This window comes from Capra hircus, chromosome 25, assembly GCF_001704415.2.
Source record: "Capra hircus breed San Clemente chromosome 25, ASM170441v1, whole genome shotgun sequence".
In the NCBI taxonomy this organism is placed as follows: Eukaryota; Metazoa; Chordata; class Mammalia; order Artiodactyla; family Bovidae; genus Capra; species Capra hircus.
The window spans coordinates 32,560,174-32,581,251 of record NC_030832.1 but is presented as its reverse complement, the minus strand read 5'-3'; the positions used below and the strand labels follow the sequence as shown (position 1 = coordinate 32,581,251).

Here is a 21,078-nt window from a genome sequence, read left to right as displayed (position 1 = left end):
ACCCCTGCCTCCCCTCCCGTCAGGCCTGTCGTGAGAACCTCTCTCTTCAGGGAGGTCGAAGTCTGGCTCCTCCCTCGTGAGCCCCCCAACATCATTCATTCACAGGGGCCGATGGTTAAGAGCGTGGGTCCAGACTGCCTGGGTTCAAGACCCAACCTTTTGCTCCGCAGAGGTGACAGCCCGTTTAACCTCTCTGCATCTGTCTTCCCATCTATCAAGCGGGGGAAATCACAGTGCCTTCCCGAGAGTCTCACTGTGCAGATGAGATCAGATCATAAGTGTAAGGCACTCCTAACCCAGGCTAAGTCCTTTGTTAGCCGTTGATGGGAAGTGGGTGGGGGAGATTCTAGGAACTCTGGTATTATTATTATTTTTTACGTACCCATCAATAATCACTTTATTTTTTTAACTTAAAAAAAACTTTTTCTTTTAATTTGGAGTATAGCTGATTAACATTAATGTTGTGATAGTTTCAGGTGGACAGCAAAGGGATTCAGCCACACATCCACAAGTATCCATTCTCCCCTAGACTCCCCTCCCATCCAGGCTGAGCAGAGTTCCCTGTGTTCTACAGTAGGTCCTCGTTGATTATCCATTCTAAATACAGCCCTGTGTACATGTCCATCCCGAACTCCCTACCTATCCATTCTGGGGATCCTACAAGCTCTGGTATTCTAATACCTGGCGGGTGTATAACAAGAGCTGCATAATGCTAGCTAAAATCTTAGAATGTTTAGTTCAATTTCATTTTTTCTGCAAAAAAAAAAAAAAACCTTAAAAAACCCAAACTTTTATTTATTAATGACGTCTAATTTTGCTCATTTTTGTTTGTATGTTTTATCTTTTTTTTCTTTCTAGTTTTGCTAATTTTTTAAAAATTGATCATTTGGTCACTTGTTTCATCCATGCATTAAAATAAATCCTTTCTTATCCTGACAAAAAGCCTGCTTAGGGAAGTCTTACAAGGTAAACATGAGTTTTTAGCGCTTTGTACTTTGGTTCCCTCCTCTCTGCCCCGGGTGTGGTGAGAAGCAAGGCGAGGTTCGGGGTTCGGGGAGACCGCAGGAGGGAAGTGGAGAGGTGGCAGCTGACGGCTCAGGCCGCTGGGTCGTGCCTGGTGTCTGCAGGACAGGGCAGTCTGGCCGGGCAGTTATGCAAGAGTGGAAAGACTTCTGAGAAGAAAGGAAGTCAGTGGCGGGCTGTGACCTGGACTGGTGCCCGGGAGGGGGTACCGCTTGCAGCCAGCCCCACCTGCCACTTCCTCTGCCCTTCCCAGGTGAGCGGCACCGAGAGTCTGACCTCAGTGCGGGGGCCCGCAAGGCAGCACCATGTGAAACGGGGAAGACCAGAGACAAGCTGAGCATCCCTCAGGGAGGGGGCGTTTAGTGAATGATTAAAGGACCATCACTCAGCTGTGAGCCAAGTGCCGGGTGCTGTGGGTTCAAGGGAGGACTGCCATCATCATGGGACCCCACTCAGTCTATTCTTGCTTCCAACTTTCTGTTGCGGTAAAAGGAACCCACAGAGAAGGGCTGCACACGAAACTCAACGTGCCTAGGGCCGGGCTAATTTTAGGAAGTGAGCGCACTTGTGGAACTGGCGTCCTTAGCAACAGAGTGAATCACTTGCCGCCTCTGGCTCCCCTCCACTCACTGCCGGCCTCCTCCCCTGCCCCTGGAGGTCACCCTGGGTTCCAGCCCCACTGGCTTGGGCAGGTTTGGAGCTTGGGGTCAATGGCATTCTGCAGGAGGGGCATTTTGTCTGCTTCTCTATCCCTACATTGTGCCTAGAAGGTTCACCCGTTTTGTGTGGGGCAGTGCTTTCCCATCACTGAGCTGTGCACCCTTCTATGCAGGAAGATCCCTGCTGTGTAAGTGGAAATGACCAGAGCAAGGACTGGCAAGGCTGGTTACACCCAGGGTTGGTGACCTCGGGGTGCCTGGGGGGCAGCAGTGTCTAGAGGGGACCTGCTGAACAACTCCTCCAGAGCAGAGGAAAGAAATGGACCCCGAGCTTCGGAGATAACAGCCTCTGCCAAACGTCGAGCCTTGCCCCTGGTGGTCCCGGGAGACCCGTGGCTCTCAGCGTGCTCCCAGCGCTGACGGCCTTGGCCACCATCTCTCCCTCTTGGAATCTGAGAGTCTGGGCCACACAGTGACCCTGCCCACCTGAACCTGCAGTCAAATTTCCTGGGTCCAAGACCACTTGCTCTGTGACCATGAACCAGCCCTATAACCTCTGAGCTCCTGGAGCCTCGTGTCTCCCTGGCCAAGCACCGCAGGCTTTGGCATCATCGACTCAATGGACATGAGTTTGAGCAAATCTCGAGAGGTAGTTGAAGGACAGGGAAGCCTGGCATGCTGCAGGCCATGGGGTCCCAAAGAGTCAGACATGACTGAGCGATTGAACAACAACAACCCATCCTCTCCCAGCAAGCTGCTCCTCCCTCACCCCTGCATCCCAAATCCCCTTCTCCCCATTCTCAGCAGAGATGAGGGTCCCCTTTCACTCAGGAGGAAACCAAGCCGGCTCTGAGGGGCCATTCTTTGACCAGGACTTGAATCGGGTCTTAGTCTGCCTGCCCACCACTGTTCTCAGTCACGCTCACCCAGGGTGTGCACGGGAGGCTTGCACACACTTCTCTGGAGGATTCATCACTCCATGAGCAATGCAGTTACTATCTGAATACTTGCAGAAGGCCCACTGCATGCCAGGCACCAGCTCTGGGGCATTGGGGCCAGAGCCCATGTCAAAACAGGCCAGAGCCTTCTCTCACGGGCTCACAATCTGGTCGGGAAAGACATTGCAAAAATAAAATAAAACAGTGGTGAGTGCTCTGAAAAAAAAAAGGGGGGGAAAGAGGAGTAGGGGCCCATGAAGTGCTGCTATTTTATGTGAGGTTAGCAAGGACAGTCTCTCCAAGGAGGTGCCCTTTCTCAGAAGAGAAACCTGCAGACACTGAGGGTGGGAGTTACAGGCCTGCCGGAGATGGGCCAGGTGGAACGGGGCGTGCAAAGGCCCTGAGGTGCGAGTATTGGGGGAGTTCCCAGGACAGATAAGCCAACGCGGCTGGCGCGGAGGAGCCGGGAGGAGAGAGCCAGGAGCCGGGCACCTCACCTGTAGGGCCCTAGAGGCCACAGGGAGGACAGGGGCCAGAGTCCCCTGCACACCTGCGTGCGTGTGGCCGCCCACGTCCCGCAACGGGAGCCCCAGGAATCCCAGAAAACGAAAGAAGAAGCGGAGACCTCTCTGCACGCTCCCTACCCCCTCTTGCCACCTCCTCTCCCCTCTCCCCCCGCCCTCCCCCCGCGCCCTCCGCGACCGAGGCGACTTCCTCTTTCCAACCAATTTAAGTCCCAACCCCTGAGCACCCCGGAGGAGAGGGTGCCGCGCGCAGCCGAGCCATGGGGGACCACTTCATCCGCCACATTGCCCTCCTGGGCTTCGAGAAGCGCTTCGTCCCCAGCCAGCACTACGTGAGTACCGGCCGGGAGCGCCCTGCGCTGGGACACGCCTGGGGGTGGGTGGGTGGCGCACGTGCGGGTCCCCGCACAGCCCCGGGGCTCCCTGCCCGAGGGGAGAGGGTGCAGGGTCGTGGCCGAGACTCCGGGTCCCCCGGCCTCAGGCCGCCTATCTGGGGCCGCAGTCCATGTGAGCCCTCCAGATGATGCGCGGCCCCCGCCCCTGCCCCACTCCCTGCTCTCCCCGCTGGCACGTGTCTCTGCCGGCCCTCCGCGAGGGGTCCCCGGGAAGGCGCGCTGGTGGTGATCAGTTACATCAGAGTCTGGGCCCCTCCTGTAGGGTGACACCACCGCAGGGACTCGAAGAGTCCCCCCTCCTGCCCCCGGGGAGCTGGGGAAGTGTTGGCTCAGACCCGGCCCCCCCACCCATCATCATAGGGTCTCCAAACCCAGAGGAAGAACAGAGAGGGATCCACGTTATAAGCAGCCCGTGGGCTGCATTCAGAGTATATGCGGAGACCTTTCGTCTTTTTTTAACTTTTAATGTTGAAATAATTTCAGATTTACAGAAATGTTGCCCCGGGAAAATGCCAATTACTCCAGTATTCCTTCATCCGCATTTTCTGTGTGTGTGTCTCTCTGTTCCCTTGTCCCTCCCTCCTTTCTCTGTAAATATATATATTCTGAATCGTTTGACAGTTATTTGGAGACGTTGTGCTTCTTTACTCCCCCCCAATATTACAAGTGTGTATTTCTTAAAACCAAGAACGCTCTCTTACATAGCCAAAGGTGTCGAAATGAGGAAATTAACCTTGATAAAACACTGTCGTGCATCCCACAGACTGTATTAGGATTTCAGCAAGTGTCCTACTTGTCCCTCGGCAGGGACATTTTTTCCAGGCCCAGGATCCAATCCAGGTTATCCTGTGTATTCGAGTTGCCACGTCTCTTTGGTGGTCTCTAACCTGGATCGGTCTTAATCAGTCTTGGTCCTTTTCAATTTTGACTTTTTGAAGAGATGGGACCAGTTATTTTGTAGAACGCCCCTCAATTTTGGTGTTTCTGATACCTCTTAGGGACTTTCCAATGGTTCCGCGAGTAAAGAATCCTCCTGCAATGCCGGAGACACAGGTTTGATACTTCCTTAGATCTCAATGGCTTCCATGATAGCTCAGATGGTAAAGAATCTGCCTGCAATGAAAGAGACCCTGGTTTGATTCCTGGGTTGGGAAGATCTGCTGGAGAAGGGACAGGCTGCCCACTCCAGTCTTCTGGGCTTCCCATGTGGCTCAGCTGGTAAAGAATCTACCTGCAATGTAGGAGACCTGGATTTGATCTCTGGCTTAGGAAGATCCCCTGGAGAAGGGAAAGGCTACCTACTCCAGGATTCTGTCCTGCAGAATTCCATGGACTGTATAGTCCCTGGGGTTGTGAAGAGTTGGACACAGTTGAGCGACTTTCACTCTTCACTTTAGATCCCAATAATTCAAGGACACCCTGGAAGTGACTCTCTGTTCTTCTCTTTGATCCCATCAGGCGATTTTTATTTATTCCTATATTAGTGATGTTTGATCACTAAACCCTAAGTTTGTCTTCCAAGTTTCTCTGCTGTAAAGCTCCTGTTTCCCGCTTTGTAATTCATAACTGGGCTTCCCTGGTGGCTCGGTGGTAAAGAATCCACCTGCCAATGCTGGAGATGTGGGTTTCATTCCTGGGTCTGGAAGAGATCCCCTGGAGAAGGAAATGGCAACCCACCCCAGTATTCTTGCTGGAGAATTCCATGGACAGAGGAGCCCGGCGGGCTGTAGTCATTGGGGTTGCAGAAGAGGTGAACAAAACTTAGTGACTACAACGAGCAACAGAATTAATAACGAACCTGTGGGGGAGGTTGTGGAAAGCTATATGAGTATCCTGTGCCTTACAGAAACTGGATGACTCTTGCTTGACTCAAATGACGATCGTGATTGCCAAATAATGAGCTTTAAACTCTACTGGGCCTCCTGCGCGCATTTCCTGTGTCTTCCCTTCTTCCTGGTTTATGTCCCTATGGATCCATGGATTCAGTGGGTCAGAGTCCATTACTATTATTTCTTATTTTGATGCTCAGAATGTTCCAGATTTGGTGACTGGGAGCTCCTTCAGTTTGGCCTCTGTGCTCTTTTGGGGATATATCATGTCATTCTTGGAGCACTTTTTTTTTTTTGAGAGGGCACCAGAATCCGTTCTTACGGCGCAAGGTGGTCCAGCTTAAGCTGGACTCTTTCAGCCCTAGGCCTGGACTCAACTATTTCAGTAAAGAACCCTGGTTCTTTAGTGGGAGTGATATTAGAACACAAAATCTGGAAGCTAGGTGTGCTCATTGCCACCAAGGTGTCATGGCGCGTGACTGCCTTTTCAGTGGACAGACTGGGGGAAACAGCCATGTCGTACCATTCTTGCCTCTCACCGTTTTATATCGGTAGCTCCTTTCTCTCACTGTGGGAACAGTGGGTCCCAAGGAGATTAGTGTATCACTCCTCTGCTCAATTCTAAAGTAAACATAAATTTGTTTCAGAGTAACTACACCCACACCGCTGTCAACAATAAACCTACTGCTAAGGTATTAAGTCACTACTCCCACGCCACTGTTAACAATAAACCTACTAACCTAATAAGTCAAAGTTAAGTTTTCTCTGCAGTTGTTTTTGTCCTTTTGGACTGAGAACAGTGACAGTGCTATAACTAAAAGCTACTTGGAGTCTTTTCCATTAAAAAAAATTTAGATTATTACCCATTTTATATACTGTTAAGTTCATTTGGTTTTGTTTGTTTTCCACTTTAAAGTTAAAAAATCCTTGTTGGTTCAACTTTATTTCTAAATATGTAAAATATTAGTAAGTTCACCCATTTAAAGTGCAGTGTGGTTTTTGGTATATTATAAGTTGTCCAGCTCTCCCAACTATCTAATTTTGTAGAGTATTTTAATCTTCCCCAATGGGTAGCTATTCTTTTGATTCCCCAATATTTTATTCTGAGAAACTTCAAATATGGAGAGAAATTGAAAAAAATTTTACAGCAGGACAAAACCAAAAAATCTAACCAGTCATATGCTCACTATCTAGATTCTTCCATTAATGTTACCTGTAGCCTTTGTTTTATGATGCCAACCATCCATCCACCCATCAGTCTATCTTATTTTTGATCCACTTCAAGGCAAAGCACAAATCAGTACACTTTGCCCTGAATATTTCAGCAGGCGTATCACAGCCAGAGTTAAGCATTTGCTTATAGTTTTTTCTCTTTTGATGTAAAATTCGTGTAGAATGAAACCCACAAATCTTAGAGATACATTTACTGAGTTTTGACCCTGGGAGTCCCTACAGAACCCAAACTCTCATCGAAATGCTGACCGTGACCTTCACTCCATCTCATGTCCCAGTCATTCCTTCCCAGCCCCTAGAAGCAACTATTTAAGGTGTCTTTTTCCACCTTGAATTAGTTGAGGTCACTCTAGAATGTCACAGATGTGGAACAGTATGTAGCCTTTCATGCCTGACTTGTTGCATTCAGCACAGTGCTTTTAAGATTCATCCACGTGGTTGCAAATATCAGTTATCTGCTCTTTTGTGTGGCTGAGTGATGTTCTCTTAACTGTTTCTACAGGCTTATTTTTCCGTATTGAGTTTTTGTTTGTTTGTTTTATATAATGGTTTTTTTGGATATTGGAGAAGGAAATGGCAACCTACTCCAGTATTCTTGCCTGAAAAATCCCATGGACACAGGAGCCTGGCGGGCTACAATCCATGGGGTCTCGAGAGTTGTACACGACTTAGAGACTAAACCACCACAGTTCTTATGCCATGTGATTAACTTATGTGAATTGCATAATTCAGTGGTTTTCAGTACATTCACAGAGTTGCACAATCATCACTATAATCTGTTATTTTTCATCACCCCAAAGAAATCCTATTCCCAGTCAAGCCTTGGCCCCTCTACCCCGACCCCGCCCAGCCACTGGCAACCACAAATCTACTTTCTGTTTCGATAGATCTGTCTCTTCTGGACATCTCTTTCTTTCCTTTTCTTTTTTATTTTGTGGCTGCGCCCTCGGCTTGTGGGATCTCAGTTCCCTGACCTAGGACTGAACCCGGGCCGTCAACAGTAAAAGTGCAGAGTCCCAGCCTCTGGATCTCCAGGGAACTCCCTGGACATTTCCTATAAATCCAGCCACACAACATTTTACTGTGTTGTGTTGTGTTTTGTTATTTGAGCCCAGCCCTTTCTGTGTCTTACCTCCTGTTAACTCTCACAGCAGCCCTAGTGGTGAGGTCCTGCTTTTACCTCTAGTCTACGGAGAGGGATTTGAGTAAATCTGAGAGAGTTAATTTGCCCTGGGGTCCATGAACCTGGTGCTCTTTCTATGGCCCAGGTTACCCCAAATAGCACTCTCCCTCCCACCCCCCAGTCCTGTGGGCTTCCACCGTGGGTAGGGGCTGCCCAGATGCGTGCTTGAACAAGGTCCCCTGCTTCTGCCTCCCCCCAGGTCTATATGTTTCTGGTGAAATGGCACGACCTGTCTGAGAAGGTGGTCTATCGGCGCTTCACCGAGATCTACGAATTCCACGTGAGTGCCCTGTGTGTGTGGGTCGGGGGTAAGGGGAGACACCACGCCCAGCCCCAGCTCTGCCTTCGGGGAGGGAAACTTGGAAACCCCCTCCCCTCCCAGCCCACAGTTAAGGGGGCATTTTTTTAAAAAAAAATTGAGGTATAGTTGACTTACAATGTTGTCGGCCTTATATTTTTTTAATTTAAAGAAAACACTTCAGGTGATTTTTATTGTGAAAATATACGTAACATACACTTACCATTTCACCTGTTTTAAGTGTACAAGCCAGTGGCATGAAGCGTGTTCGCTATGTCACCCTACATCACCACCATCCATTTCTAAACAGTCTCATCTTCCCAAACCAAGACTCTGCACCCACTGCACACGAACTCAAGGGGGCTGTCTCAAGGGTCCCCCTGCTTGCTCTGTCCCCGCAAGGGTCATCCCAGGCGCTTGCTCTTTCACTCATGGTCCCTGGCCTGATGAAGACCCTGGCGGACCGGAAGGAGGGTGGATAATCCTGATACCCATGGAACCTGGTCTTCTTGCTTTGTGGGAGCCTGTTATCACCAGGGTTTACATGGGAGAATCCCTCAGGGTTCCCAGCACCAGAGACTGTTTGGACAAAACTGGGAGGAGGTTATGGGGGGGTCACGGTGTGTGGAGCTTGGCTGCTGGGTCCTGGTCTAAGACAGGTCAGAGGAATGGAGGGACCACAAAAGCACTTCTCTTATTTGAATTATTTAAAGTGAAATGCAGATAAATGTGAAAAAAAACTATATCCAGCCTTTACACCAGCACCTGGAATCACAGCTGATGTCACTGGGCTGTTTGCACAAGACTTTTAGATAAAGGAGATGGGGCTGCTCAAGAGGGAGGGGATATATATATTTAAATATATACATATAATTCTGGGCTTCCCTGGTAGCTCAGATGGTGAAGAATCCACCTGCAATGCAGGAGACCCCGGTTCGACTCCTGGGTTGGGAAGATCCCACGGAGAAGGGATAGGCTACTCACTCCACTATTCTTGGGCTTCCCTGGTGGCTAAGTCAGTAAAGAATCTGCCTGCATTTGAGGGACCAAAAAAAAAAAAAAAAAAAAAAAAGAATCTGCCTGCAATACAGGAGACTGTGGTTCGATCCCTGGGTTGGGAAGATCCCCTGGTGAAGGAAATGGCAACCCACTCCAGTAGTCTTGTCTGGAGAATCCCCAGGGACAGAGGAGGCTGGAGGCCTGAAGTTCATGGGGTTGCAAAGAGTCGGACCTGACTGAGCGACGAAGCACACACAGTTCATATATAATTATGACTGATTCGTGCTGTGCAGCAGAAACCTACTCAATATTGTAAAGCAATTATCCTCCAATCAAAATTACAAAAGGAGTGGAAGCCTCCCTTCATCTCATAGCCCATATTAGCTCCTACCCTACGTGGCCACACACACACACACACACACACACACACACACACACACACACACACAGAGCCTAGGAACAGCATACAGTAGCGTGGAGCATGCATTTTCTGAGGTGTAGGTGAATGCCATCAGCGTGCCTTTTGCCTGTTTCTCAATCTTGTTACCGTCACTGGGTTACAGTTTTGAGACCAGTCCACGATGATACATCGTGGGGCTTCATCTCACCTATTTAAACTGTTTTATTGGAGAAGGCAATAGCACCCCACTCCAGTACTCTTGCCTGGAAAATCCCATGGATGGAGGAGCCTGGTGGGCTGCAGTCCATGGGGTCACTGAGGGTCGGACACAACTGAATGACTTCACTTTCACTTTTCACTTTCATGCATTGGAGAAGGAAATGGCAACCCACTCCAGTATTCTTGCCTGGAGGGTCCCAGGGACAGGGGAGCCTGGTGGGCTGCCGTCTATGGGGTCGCACAGAGTCGGACACGACTGAAGTGACTTAGCATAGGATTGTAGGATTAGCAACTCCCCCTTGCTTTTTTTTTTTTTTTTAAACTTTTTGGCCATGCCACGTGGCATGCAGGATCTTAGTTCCCTGTTGGCGGATTCAACCCATGTTCCCAGTAGTGGAAGCATGGAGTCTTAACCACTGGACTGCCATTGAAGTCCCAGGATAGTCCCCTTTTATTACTTGGTGGACTCATTCATTCATCCAACCACTATTTATTGAGCACCTACTAAGTGTCAGGCACATTCTTCTTGATTAGTAGGCAATACTACTGAAAGGTATAAGAAACAGGTGCAAATCCTTGCCTGCCCTTGTAAACCTTATGTTCCAGTGGAGAAGTCAGGATAACAGACGAAAAAAAACAAACAAAATAAGTAATTTCTATAGCGTGTTAGATGATCCTTAGAAGGAGCAAAATAGAGCAGGGAAGGAGGGTGGGAAGGATGGGAGAAGGAGGGGCAATTGTCAGGAAGGAGGCCTTGTGAGGGGGAGATAGCTGAGCAAGGACTTGAAGAAGGGGAAAGAGGGAGAGAGCGAGAGAATGAGCTATTGATCTGCATGGGGCGGGGAGGGAAGAATGGGGATAACACATGCAAAGGCCCTGGGGCAGGAGTGGGCCTGGAGCTTCCAAGGGCGGCTGGGGCAGAGGGAACAGGGGGGAGAGTGGTGGCAGGAGAAGTTTGAGCAAGGCTGGCAGAGGCAGGTCACGTGGCACCTCGTGGAATAACACACCCTTTGTTTCCATTCTGAGTGAGCTGAGAGGTAGGGAGCGTTCTGAGGGAGGGAGGGAGGGAGTGGAGGAGAGACAGGATCCAACTTGGGTTTTAAGAGGATGCCTCTGGATGGTGGATTGAGGACAGACCAGGAGAGAGGGGGCAGTGACTTAAGAAGGTTGTAATAATCAAACCAGGCAGAAGCGGGCATAGTGAGAAGGATCTGTTTCTGAACAGATTTGGGGAGCTGAGCCGAAAGGATTGGCTGGTCGGTTGATGTGAGGCAAGAGAGAAAGAAGAACCCAGGATGCCACGAGAAGCTTCTTGTTGTTCAGTTGCTAAGTCGCATCCGACTCTTTGGACTGCAGCTTCTAGCCCCAGCGATTGGAAAGTGTTTAGGTCGTGTCCAATTCTGTGCCTTTACAGTGCTCTAATAACACAGATTCCTCTGTATCTGCTTTTCTGTCTAGAAAATCTTAAAGGAGATGTTTCCTATTGAGGCGGGGGACATCAACCCAGAGAACAGGATCATCCCGCACCTGCCAGGTGAGGAGTGGGGCTGAGTCAGTTGGGTGGGCTCCCCTGCCCCGGATCCCCTCGTCTGCCCTCTGACTGTCCCCTCCACTCCCACCGTCTCCGGATCTGACCTTGCAAATATGCTCACTGGTCCTCTGGTGTCCTTCCCTGGTCCCACCAGCCCCGCGGTGGTTTGATGGGCAGCGGGTGGCCGAGAGCCGCCAGGGCACTCTTACCGAGTACTGCAGCGCGCTCATGAGCCTGCCTGTCAAGATCTCCCGCTGCCCGCACCTCCTCAACTTCTTCAAGGTGCGCCCCGACGACCTCAAGCTCCCCACAGACAGCCAGTGAGTGGTGGGAGAGGGAAGGGGTGGTTGGCTCAACCTGGAGAGGGCAGGGCTTTCCCCATGTTACACAGGAAGAGCCTGAGGATCAGAGAGGGCAAGCGACCTGCCCAAAGTCACACAGCGAGAAAGCGAAGGAAGACACCCCCAGCATCCCTGCCAGGCTTCAACCTGCACCCCTCTGAGCCTCAGGATGCTGGGGGTTGGGTGGAGGAGGCACTCCGGGCTGGGGGTCCTAGGTCCTCAGTCTTTGTCCTATCTCTGCCTGGCCATGGGACCTGGAGCCTTCTGACAGCAGCTTCCCCAACTGTGACCCAGTGCTGAGGCCCAGATGCAGTAGTGGGTGCCTGGGAGAGTGCTTATAAACTGGGAAGTGAGGAGCCCCTGAGAGGATATGGGGCTTGGTGGCCTCTGTTCATTCCTGAGCATGTCTCAAGCCCCTCCTCTCCTTTGCCACCTCATTCTCTGTCTGCCCTCGCCCTAGGGGTCTCCTGGACACAGGGCCCTGCATGAACGGCATCAGAGAAGCTGAGTGAGATCTCAGGGGAATGTGCTGCAGAAGGTCCCTCTCTCTGTCCTCGCTGGTACTGAGTGCCAGGGGACACCTGGAGGACAGGGTTTGCCATAGACAGACAGCAGCGCTCCAGCTAGTGATTATGGACCCTTGAACACAACCCTGGTCCCAGGCAGGGCAGCTCCCCTCGGCCCCTGCAGGACAAGGCACCCACCCCCGTTGGCTTCTCTCTCGAGGCTCCAGCAAAAGGGAGCTGGGCTACAAGCCTTCTCCTTTGGGTCTGCAGGAAGCTGGGCAACCCCCTCAGGCTCTGAACAGCTCCTTCTTTCTTCAAAGCCCCTTCCTCCCAGGCCAGCCGCTACCTTCTCTCTGCGGTGGCCCCCATTTCCCACGTTCTTTTTGGGAACTGTCTTGGGAAGTTCTTCTGTAGGTCTGTCCTGAGCATCCCAGGGGGAAGCCCAGTGGTCTAACCCAGACTGTTCTCTGCTGCAGGGTGAAAAAGCCAGAGACATACCTGATGCCCAAAGACGGCAAGAGCAACGCTGCGGGTAAGAGGCTGGGGGCAGCCCCGCGGGGTCACCCTCAGGGACTGCTGACACGACCAGGGACCCTGAGCTTGGGGTATGCAGGGAAAAGAGCAGGAGATGAGAATAGCTGTGAAGGATCTTGGCGGCTGCACTAAAGAGTTGGGGTCTTGGGACTTCCCTGGTGTCCAGTGGCTAAGACTCTGCACTTTCAATGCAGGGAGCGGGGGTTCGAACCCTGGTTGGTGCACTAAGATCCCACGTGCTGTGGGGCATGGCTAAAAAGTTTAAAAAAAAAAAGTTGGAGTTTTGGGAGCTCACTTCTGTGGCTGCAGCGTCAAGCACAGACCCTGGCTTCCGACAGCCAGGGAATGTTCTGGCTGAATGAATGATCAGATTTGGGGGCAAAAGTGGCCTTTAGTGGCCCCAAATACACTCAGATTCTAAGGTACTGAGGATTAGCACTTCAATATATGAATTTGGTGGTAGGGGTGGCTACAAGTCAGTGCTTAACAGGCAGCTGCAGCATCACCTGGGGGCTGGTTAGAAATACAGACCCTCAGGTCCTACCCGAGACCTATGGAATCAGTGCTTGTGTTTCAGCCAGATCCCTGGGTGATTTGTTTGCATGCTAAAGGGTTTTAAAAAATATGTATTTATTTATTTGGCAGCACAGTAGACGCATGCAAACTCTTAGTTGCAGCGTGTGGGATCTAGTGCCCTGATCAGGGATCAAACCCAGGGACCCTGCATTGAGAGCATGGACTGTTAGCCACGGGACCACAAGGGAAGTCCCCTGTGCACATTAATGTTGAGAAAGGCTGCTTGCAAACCTCATCAAATGAGAGAGAGCGTGTGTAAAGTGTGCGGCTGGTGTCTGGCACACGGAAGGTGCTGAATAGGTGCAGGGCTGCGAAGCCTAGCTTGTCTCCACTGCTTTCCAGGACACAGGGCGTGTCCACCCCCGGCCTGTCTGGAGCTGGGTGGGGACAGGACATAAGTTCCTGTCCTAGCGATCCACGCAGGGCCAGCAGGGGAGAGCCGGGAGGAGGCGCCCACTGTGTCCACTCACCCTGCCCTCTCTCTGCCCAGACATCACGGGCCCCATCATCCTGCAGACGTACCGCGCCATCGCTGACTACGAGAAGGGCTCGAGCTCGCAGATGGCGCTGGCCACGGGTGACGTGGTGGACGTCGTGGAGAAGAACGAGAGCGGTCAGCCTCCTCACCCCGCCTGGACCTCCCTCCCCTGGAGCCCGGGCCCTGGGCCACAAGCCCCCACCAAGGCTCTGCCCGCCCGGAGAGCAGCCCTGGGCCTCGTCCCCGCCTGGCCCACAGCGGGGCTCGGGCTCCTTCAGGGGCCCTGACTGTCCTCCCCACACTGGGCGGAGCGGGGGTAGGGGGTGGGGCGGGGGGCATCACCCTCTCTCTGAGAGTGCGCCCCCTGGCGGCTCTGGGGATCTGCACTCATTCGGGGCGTGAAGGAGCATCTCTGCGGGATTCAGCCGGGTGGGCAGGCCAACTTCTCATCACACCTATGAAGTGGCTTCTGAGCTGTAGTTCAGTGGTTCTCTGTGTACCGGTGTGTGTAATTTCGGCATGGAATGTGGTGAGGGTGACAGGCTTCCCAGGTGGCGCAGTGGTAAAGAATCTGCCTGTCAACAGAGGAGATGCAAGAGCTGCGGGTTCAATCCCTGGGTCGGGAAGATCGCCTGGAGTAGAAATTGGCAATCCGCTCCAGTATTCTTGCCTGGAAAATTCCATGGGCGGAGGAGCCTGGCAGGCTACAGCCCAGGGGGTCACAAAGGGTCGGACACCACCGAGCGACTGAACACACACAAATCAGTCTGAATGCGAGTGTTGGATGTCTGTGTGTCTGCGTCTGACTGTCCTCACCCCTCCCCACCCGGTGATGGCTGAGGGAGGCTCCCAGACCCACCCAGGCTTACTGCCCCATATCCCTGGCATAGGTTGGTGGTTCTGCCAAATGAAGACAAAGCGTGGCTGGGTCCCAGCGTCCTACTTGGAGCCTCTGGACAGTCCTGATGAAGCCGAGGACCCAGAACCCAACTATGCAGGTACCTGCTGCCCTCCCCAGCTGCAGGGATGGGAGGAGGGGCAGGAGGGGCTCAGGAATATTGAGGAGCCAGAGTGACTGCTTTGGGGTCAGACATGACTGAGGGCTTGGGCAGAGATGGAGGCAGGGCTGACACCCCCGAGTCCAGGTTGGGGCAGGAGGTGGTGCCTTTGGTCAGGACGGGGGACCCAGGAGGTAGAATAGAGGAGAGAGGGTGATGAGGTCAATCCTGGATATGTGGTAGCTGCCAGCCTGGGGCTGGGTCCAGGGGGAAGTGATACCGTGAGCCAACCTGAGGCTCAGGAAGGAGGGCTGCCTGGAGGTGGGGGTATCGTGGCTGACTAGAATGGGAAAATGGGCAACCCCTCCTGGTTGGAGGGGGCCCATGTGGGGTGTGATTAAAAAAGTTTTGGTTGCCCATATCTTCAAATATTAATAGAAAGAGTTTACAATTTTATGTGGATTTGTGGCTTCTCTTTAAAAACTGGGCAAGATGCGTACACAGGGCTGGCAGCCCCACGTGTGAACAGTGGGCTGGAGTGATGGTATTCTTCCTCCCCACTTCCTGTCTGGCCACTCCTTGTGTGCAGGTGGCTGGCCAGGTCTCTGGGGTCATGGGAGCTCCTGGCCTCTGGTGTGGATGGCGGTGGGTGGGAGTGGGCGAGCTCCCCTGTATAGAGCAGGCAGAGGACAGAAGTCCAGGAGGAGTGGGAGAACTGGAGGAGATGGTGTCCTGAGCTCCAGCTGGAGGAAGCCCCAGGCCCAGAGAGGAGGGGAAGGGCGGGGAGCCATGTGCTGGGCGGACCTCCTCACTATGCCCCTCCCCCTCCAGGTGAGCCCTACGTCACCATCAAAGCCTACACTGCTGTACTGGAGGACGAGATGTCCTTGCAGGAGGGTGAAACCATTGAGGTCATTCACAAGCTCCTGGATGGCTGGTGGGTCATCAGGTAGGAGAGTCGTGCCCTCCCTCTCTTCCTCCCACTGCACCTGTCCTGAGAGTCAGCCTGGCCCAAGGTTGGACCTGCGCGGGCTCAATGCTGACCTGACTGTGACTCTGGGTAGGCCATGCCACTGCCTTTCTCTGGGCTGTTTCCATTTTGGAAGCAGACTGCTTCCATCCCAGCCTGCTCGTATTGCAGGGTTCGGTGTCCTTGTCTGAGTGGGCACTTCTTTCCTTTGTGACTTGGAGTCACATCCCCTGACCAGTCCATCTATTCATTCTCCAGCAACACAATTAATTGTATTAATATTTTTTAAAAAACACAATACCATTTTATAAAGATTTATTTGTTACTTTTGGCTGCTCTGGGTCTCTGTTGGGGCACGCAGGCTTTCTCTAGCTGCGGTGAGCCGGGGCTACTCTTTGTTGCGGTGTACGGGCTTCTCCTTGCGGTGGCTTCTTGTTGCAGAGCCCAGGTTCCAGGTGCTCAGGCATTAGCAGTGCTTTAGTGGTGGATCAGGGATAGCACCCGTGTCCCCTGCATTGGCAGGTAGATTCTTAACCACTAGACCACCAGAAGAAGTCCCTGAATGAATTATTATATTTGACAGCTGCTGGAGCAGACCCTGTCATCCCTTTTCCTCTTAAATCCGTCATTGTAATTTTCATCTGTTCATTCCTTCAAATGAATGTAAGAATACTAGTTTTTCCTGGTGCTGGGGAAAGCAGAGTCCTGGGGTCTTACACATGATTGCCAAGCCTGGAGTCACAGCGCCCATCCGTGACTCCCATGAGCTTGTGGCCACAATACCCCTCATCGGCGTGGCCCTCCACTGAACACTTTGAGACAGGATTTCTCCAACTTTTATTTATTTTTATTGGTGAAAGTTGTTTTACAATGTTGTGTTAGTTTCTGCTGCACAGCAAAGTGAATTAGTTTTTCAAACTCAAATTCAGTGAACCCCCATCATGTACTCCTGAGGCATTTGTGATTCTCCCACCAGCCAAGCAGAATGAGTTTTACTGAGTAAAGTCTGTAGCATACAAAGACTACTGTTTTTTTTACTCCCAAACGTAGTAGTAAGAATGGGAAGAAAAATCTTCTCAACAAATGGTGCTGGAACAACTGGATATCCCTGGGAGGGGTGGTGGGAAATGAACCTTGACCCTGCCTCACACCATACACCTTTATTTGGGATGGATCGCAGGTTTTACCACGCACAAAACCCCAAACTAGGAAGTTTTTGGAAGAAAGCGTAAGGGAACTTGTCGACTTGGAAGTGGGCAAAGATTTCTTAGGACACAGGAGACCATCACCTTATATAAGAGAAAAAACTGACAAATACAAGATTGCAGAGGTTTCATAGCAAACACCTGTCCCAGGAGAGCTGGATCTGCTCATTTGCTTTCCTCTTCTCAGCGTCACAACTAGGAAGGCCTGTGTCACACCCATGAGGAAATTGAGGCACACAGGTGCAGGGGCTGGTGTTGGCTGCTGTGTTTGCAACCTCCCAGCTGCCTTGACCTCAGATGACCCTAAGGGACCCTTGACCCCCTATCTGAGGCTCCACCCCCCGCCGCGACTGCCCAGACCTCAGGGGCTGCCTCTGTTACAGGAAAGAAGATGTCACAGGTTACTTTCCATCCATGTACCTGCAGAAGGCAGGGCAGGACGTAGCCCAGGCCCAAAGCCAGATCAAGAGCCGGGGGGCGCCGCCCCGCAGGTGAGCAAGGGTCCCAGGGGCAGTGGGGTGAGGCTGGGCGGGGCTGAGGAGGGTGTACCACGGCTTCCCTCTGTGGGTCCAGGCCCTAGGCTGACAGTGCTAGGGCGGGGGAGACGGGGTGCTAGCCCTCTCTCTGAGCGAAGGCTGGAGTGCCCTCCTACACTGTGGGGCCGGCACAAGGGCAGCAGGGAAGCAGGGTTGTGAGATGGAAGTGGGGGCACCGATGCCCACCGTCCTTGGGATGGCTCCTGAGGGTTGGGGCAGGCCGGAGGGCTTCCAGTAGAGGGGGTAGGCTGAAGGCCGGCGGGGAAAGGCGGGTGAGAAAAGGGCCTGGGCTCTGAGTCAGGGCAGGGGGTCCGTGTTGGGGAGGGGCAGTGGCCTTCATGCCTCTCGGGGCTGGGCAGGACTCCCTCCACCGACAGCTCTTCCTCGGCCTAGTCGTTGGACCCCAGGGTTGGCTATGAGTCCCCTCGGGTAGGGCTGCGGCAAGGGTGCGTACGCGGGGCGCTAACCGATGTCCCGCATCCTGCTGGATCCAGGTCGTCCATCCGCAACGCTCACAGCATCCACCAGCGGTCACGGAAGCGCCTCAGCCAGGACACCTATCGGCGCAACAGCGTCCGTTTTATGCAGCAGCGCCGCCACCAGCGGCTCGGGCCTCGGAGCTCGCGGAGCGCCCTGAGTGAGTTCGGGCCGGGGGCTGGGGGCGGGACCGGGCGATGGAGGCGGGGCCTGGGGCGGGGCCGGGCGGTGGAGGCGGGGCTCTGTGATGGAGGCGGGGTCTGGGCGGGGCCGGGCGGTGGAGGCGGGGCCATGAGTGTGGGGCCCGAAAAGTGAAGCGAGGCGAGGCGGAGCAGGCGGGGCGGGCCTCAGCTGGTGCTGTCCATCCGCAGAGGAGCAGCAGCAACCCAAGACCGAGCGCCCCAAGCCGCAGCCGGCCGTCCCCCCCAGGCCCAGCGCAGACCTCATCCTGCACCGCTGCAGCGAGAGTACCAAGCGGAAGCTGGCCTCCGCCGTCTGAGGCCGCCCCCACGTGATGCTCTCCCCAGCCCAGCCCCTAAACCTGTATATACGTGTATAGAGCCTGAGTTAGCAGCCCCTGGCCCCGCCCACCCAGCTGTTCGATACCCTTAATAAACGTTGCTTGGAGGGAACTGATGCTTTGAAAAGTTGCGCCGCGGGCAACACCCTTGATATTTCTAGACTTAGGACTGGAGGCTGTGAGCTCTGTTGGGGAAGTTGCAAGAACTTTTCTGGCCTTGGCCAAGGCCAAGTTTGCACAAGGCCAAGTGTAAGAGGAAGCGCCAGCCTGGACAGACTGCCTGCTTGAACTCTGGCCTCACTGCAGAAGAGTCCTGAAGAAGAGTGGACACAGTGCATAGCTGGGGCGGGGCGGGGTAGAGGGTGGGGGTCAGGGCTGTAGTTGACCTTGTGTGTACACTTTGAATGCCAAAAAAATTGTAATTTAGGTTTAGGGAGACACACATTAGATGTAAAGGTATACCATAAACTGAAAGGGAAGAAATGGAAAAAGACATTCATGTAAATAGGAACTTAAAAGATTGCTGGAATAGCTATACTTAGAGAAAACAGACTCTGTAACAAAGACTGTAATAAGAGACAAAGGCATCCCATAACAATAAAGGGGTCAATCCAATAAGAGGATGCAACATTTGTAAATATTTATGCACCCAACATAGGAGCACTAACATATACAAAGCAAATATTAACAGACCTAAAGGGTGTTCCCTGGGGGCTCAGACTATAAAGCGTCTGCCTACAATGCAGGAGACCCAGGTTCAATCCCAGGGTCAGGAAGATCTCCTGGAGAAGGAAATGGCAACCCACTCCAGTATTCTTGCCTGGAAAACCCCATGGACGGAGAAGCCTGGTAGGCTACAGTCCATGGGGTCTCAAAAGAGTCAGACATGACTTCACTTTTCACTTTCACTTTCAAAGGGAGAGACAGACAACAATACAATAATAGGAAGGGACTTTAACACACTCTGTTTACATTAATGGACAGGTCATCGACCCAGAAAATCAGTAAATGTTTTCCAAGATAAATCATATATTGGACTGTAAAACAAATTTTAACAAATATAAGAGGATTGAAGTCATATTAAACATTTTTTTCAGTCATGGTGGTGTGACACTAGAAATTAATTACACGAAGAAAACTGGAAGACTCACAAATGTGGAGATTAAACAAGTTACAGATGACCAACGAGTCAAAGAAAAAATCAAAAGAGAAACAAAAACACCTCGAGACAAATGAAAACAGAAGTGAAACATACTGAAATTTATGAAATGCAGTAAAAGCAGTTCTGAGAGGGAAGTTCTTAGCAATAAATGCTTACCTCAAGAAACAAGAAAAGTCTCAAACAACCTAACTGTACGCCCCAAGGAACTAGAAGAAAGAAGAACAAATGAAGCCCAAAGTTAGTAGAAGGAAGGAAGGAACAAAAATTAGAGCAGAGATAAATGAAATGAAGACTGAAAAGATGATAGAAAAGATCAGTGAAACTAAGAACTGGTTCTTAGAAAATATAAACAAAACTGACAAACTTGTAGCTAGATTCAGCAAAAGAAAAAGAGAGAGGACTCAAATCAGAAACAAAAGAGGAGATATTACAGCTGATAACACAGAATACAAAGGATCAGAAGGGACTGCTATGGACAATTATATGCCAAACTAGATGAAACAGATAAACTGGACAACCAAGAAGAAATGGATAAATTGCTAGAAACATACAATCTACAAAGCTTGAATCATGATGAAATAGAAAATCTGAAATGAAAATCTCAAATGAAACAGACTAATTGCTAGCAAGAAGATTAGGAGTTTGAATAAGCAAAACAAACAAACAAACAAAAAACTCTCAGTAAACAAAAGTTCAGGACCAGGTGGCTTCACTGGTGCATTCTACCAAACATTCAAAGAACAGTTATTATAAGATCAATCTTTATCAAACTCTTCCAAAAAATTTGTGAGAGGGGAACGCTTTCAAATGTATTTTACAAGGCCACCATTACCCTGACAAAGGACGCCACAAAACAAGAAAATTACAGGCCAATATCTCTGACTACCCTAGATACAAAATTCTTCAAAGAATATTAGCAAACAGAATTCAACAATACCTTTGATCACACCGCATGATCAAGTGGGATTTATTCCAGGGATGCAATGATGGTTCAATAATCAGTCAATGATACGCCATGTTAAAAACACGAAGGCTAAAAATCATATGATCATCTCAATAGATGCAGAAGAAGCATTTGACAAGATTCAACATCCATTTATGATAAAAATACTCAACAAAGCAGGTATGGAGGGAACATACCTCAACATAGTAAAGGCCACGTATCAGGAGTACATAGCTAACATCAAATTCAATGGTGAAAAGCTAAAAGCTTTTCCTCTAAGATCAGAAACAAGAAAATGATGTGTGCTCTCACCATGTACATTTCTAAAAAAAAAAAAATTAAAAACAGAACTACCATATGATCCAGGAATTCCATCAGAATCTGAGCATTATATGAAGAAAATGAAAACACTAATTCAAAAAGATAACTGCACCTCGAAGTTCACTGCAGCATCATTTTCAACAGCCAAGATATAGAAACAACCTAAGTGGCCATCAGTGGATGACTAGATTAGGAAATTGTGGCATAAATATAAAATGGAATATTATGCAGCCATAAAAAATAATAAAATCTTACCACTTGCAACAAAATGAATTTGAGG

The 21,078-nt window shown here is 51.0% G+C and overlaps 1 protein-coding gene across 1 annotated transcript; it reads left to right on the top strand.

Annotated features, from left to right (window-relative positions):
* On the top strand, positions 3,362–18,484 carry NCF1 (neutrophil cytosolic factor 1). The gene is made up of 11 exons (XM_018040750.1): positions 3,362–3,476; positions 7,984–8,064; positions 11,159–11,234; positions 11,386–11,551; positions 12,555–12,610; positions 13,679–13,801; positions 14,557–14,664; positions 15,496–15,613; positions 17,223–17,330; positions 17,870–18,012; positions 18,224–18,484. The coding sequence occupies exons 1-11, from the start codon at positions 3,405–3,407 to the stop codon at positions 18,349–18,351; spliced, it is 1,179 nt and encodes a 392-aa protein (XP_017896239.1). The 5' UTR covers positions 3,362–3,404; the 3' UTR covers positions 18,352–18,484.

Excerpts from the sequence above, each read along its gene's own strand:
- NCF1 (XM_018040750.1), top strand. The coding sequence starts at position 3,405 with ATGGGGGACCACTTCATCCGCCACATTGCCCTCCTGGGCTTCGAGAAG. Across the intron at positions 11,235-11,385 it reads GATCATCCCGCACCTGCCAG|CCCCGCGGTGGTTTGATGGG; the intron begins GTGAGGAGTGGG and ends TGGTCCCACCAG. Across the intron at positions 11,552-12,554 it reads AAGCTCCCCACAGACAGCCA|GGTGAAAAAGCCAGAGACAT; the intron begins GTGAGTGGTGGG and ends TCTCTGCTGCAG.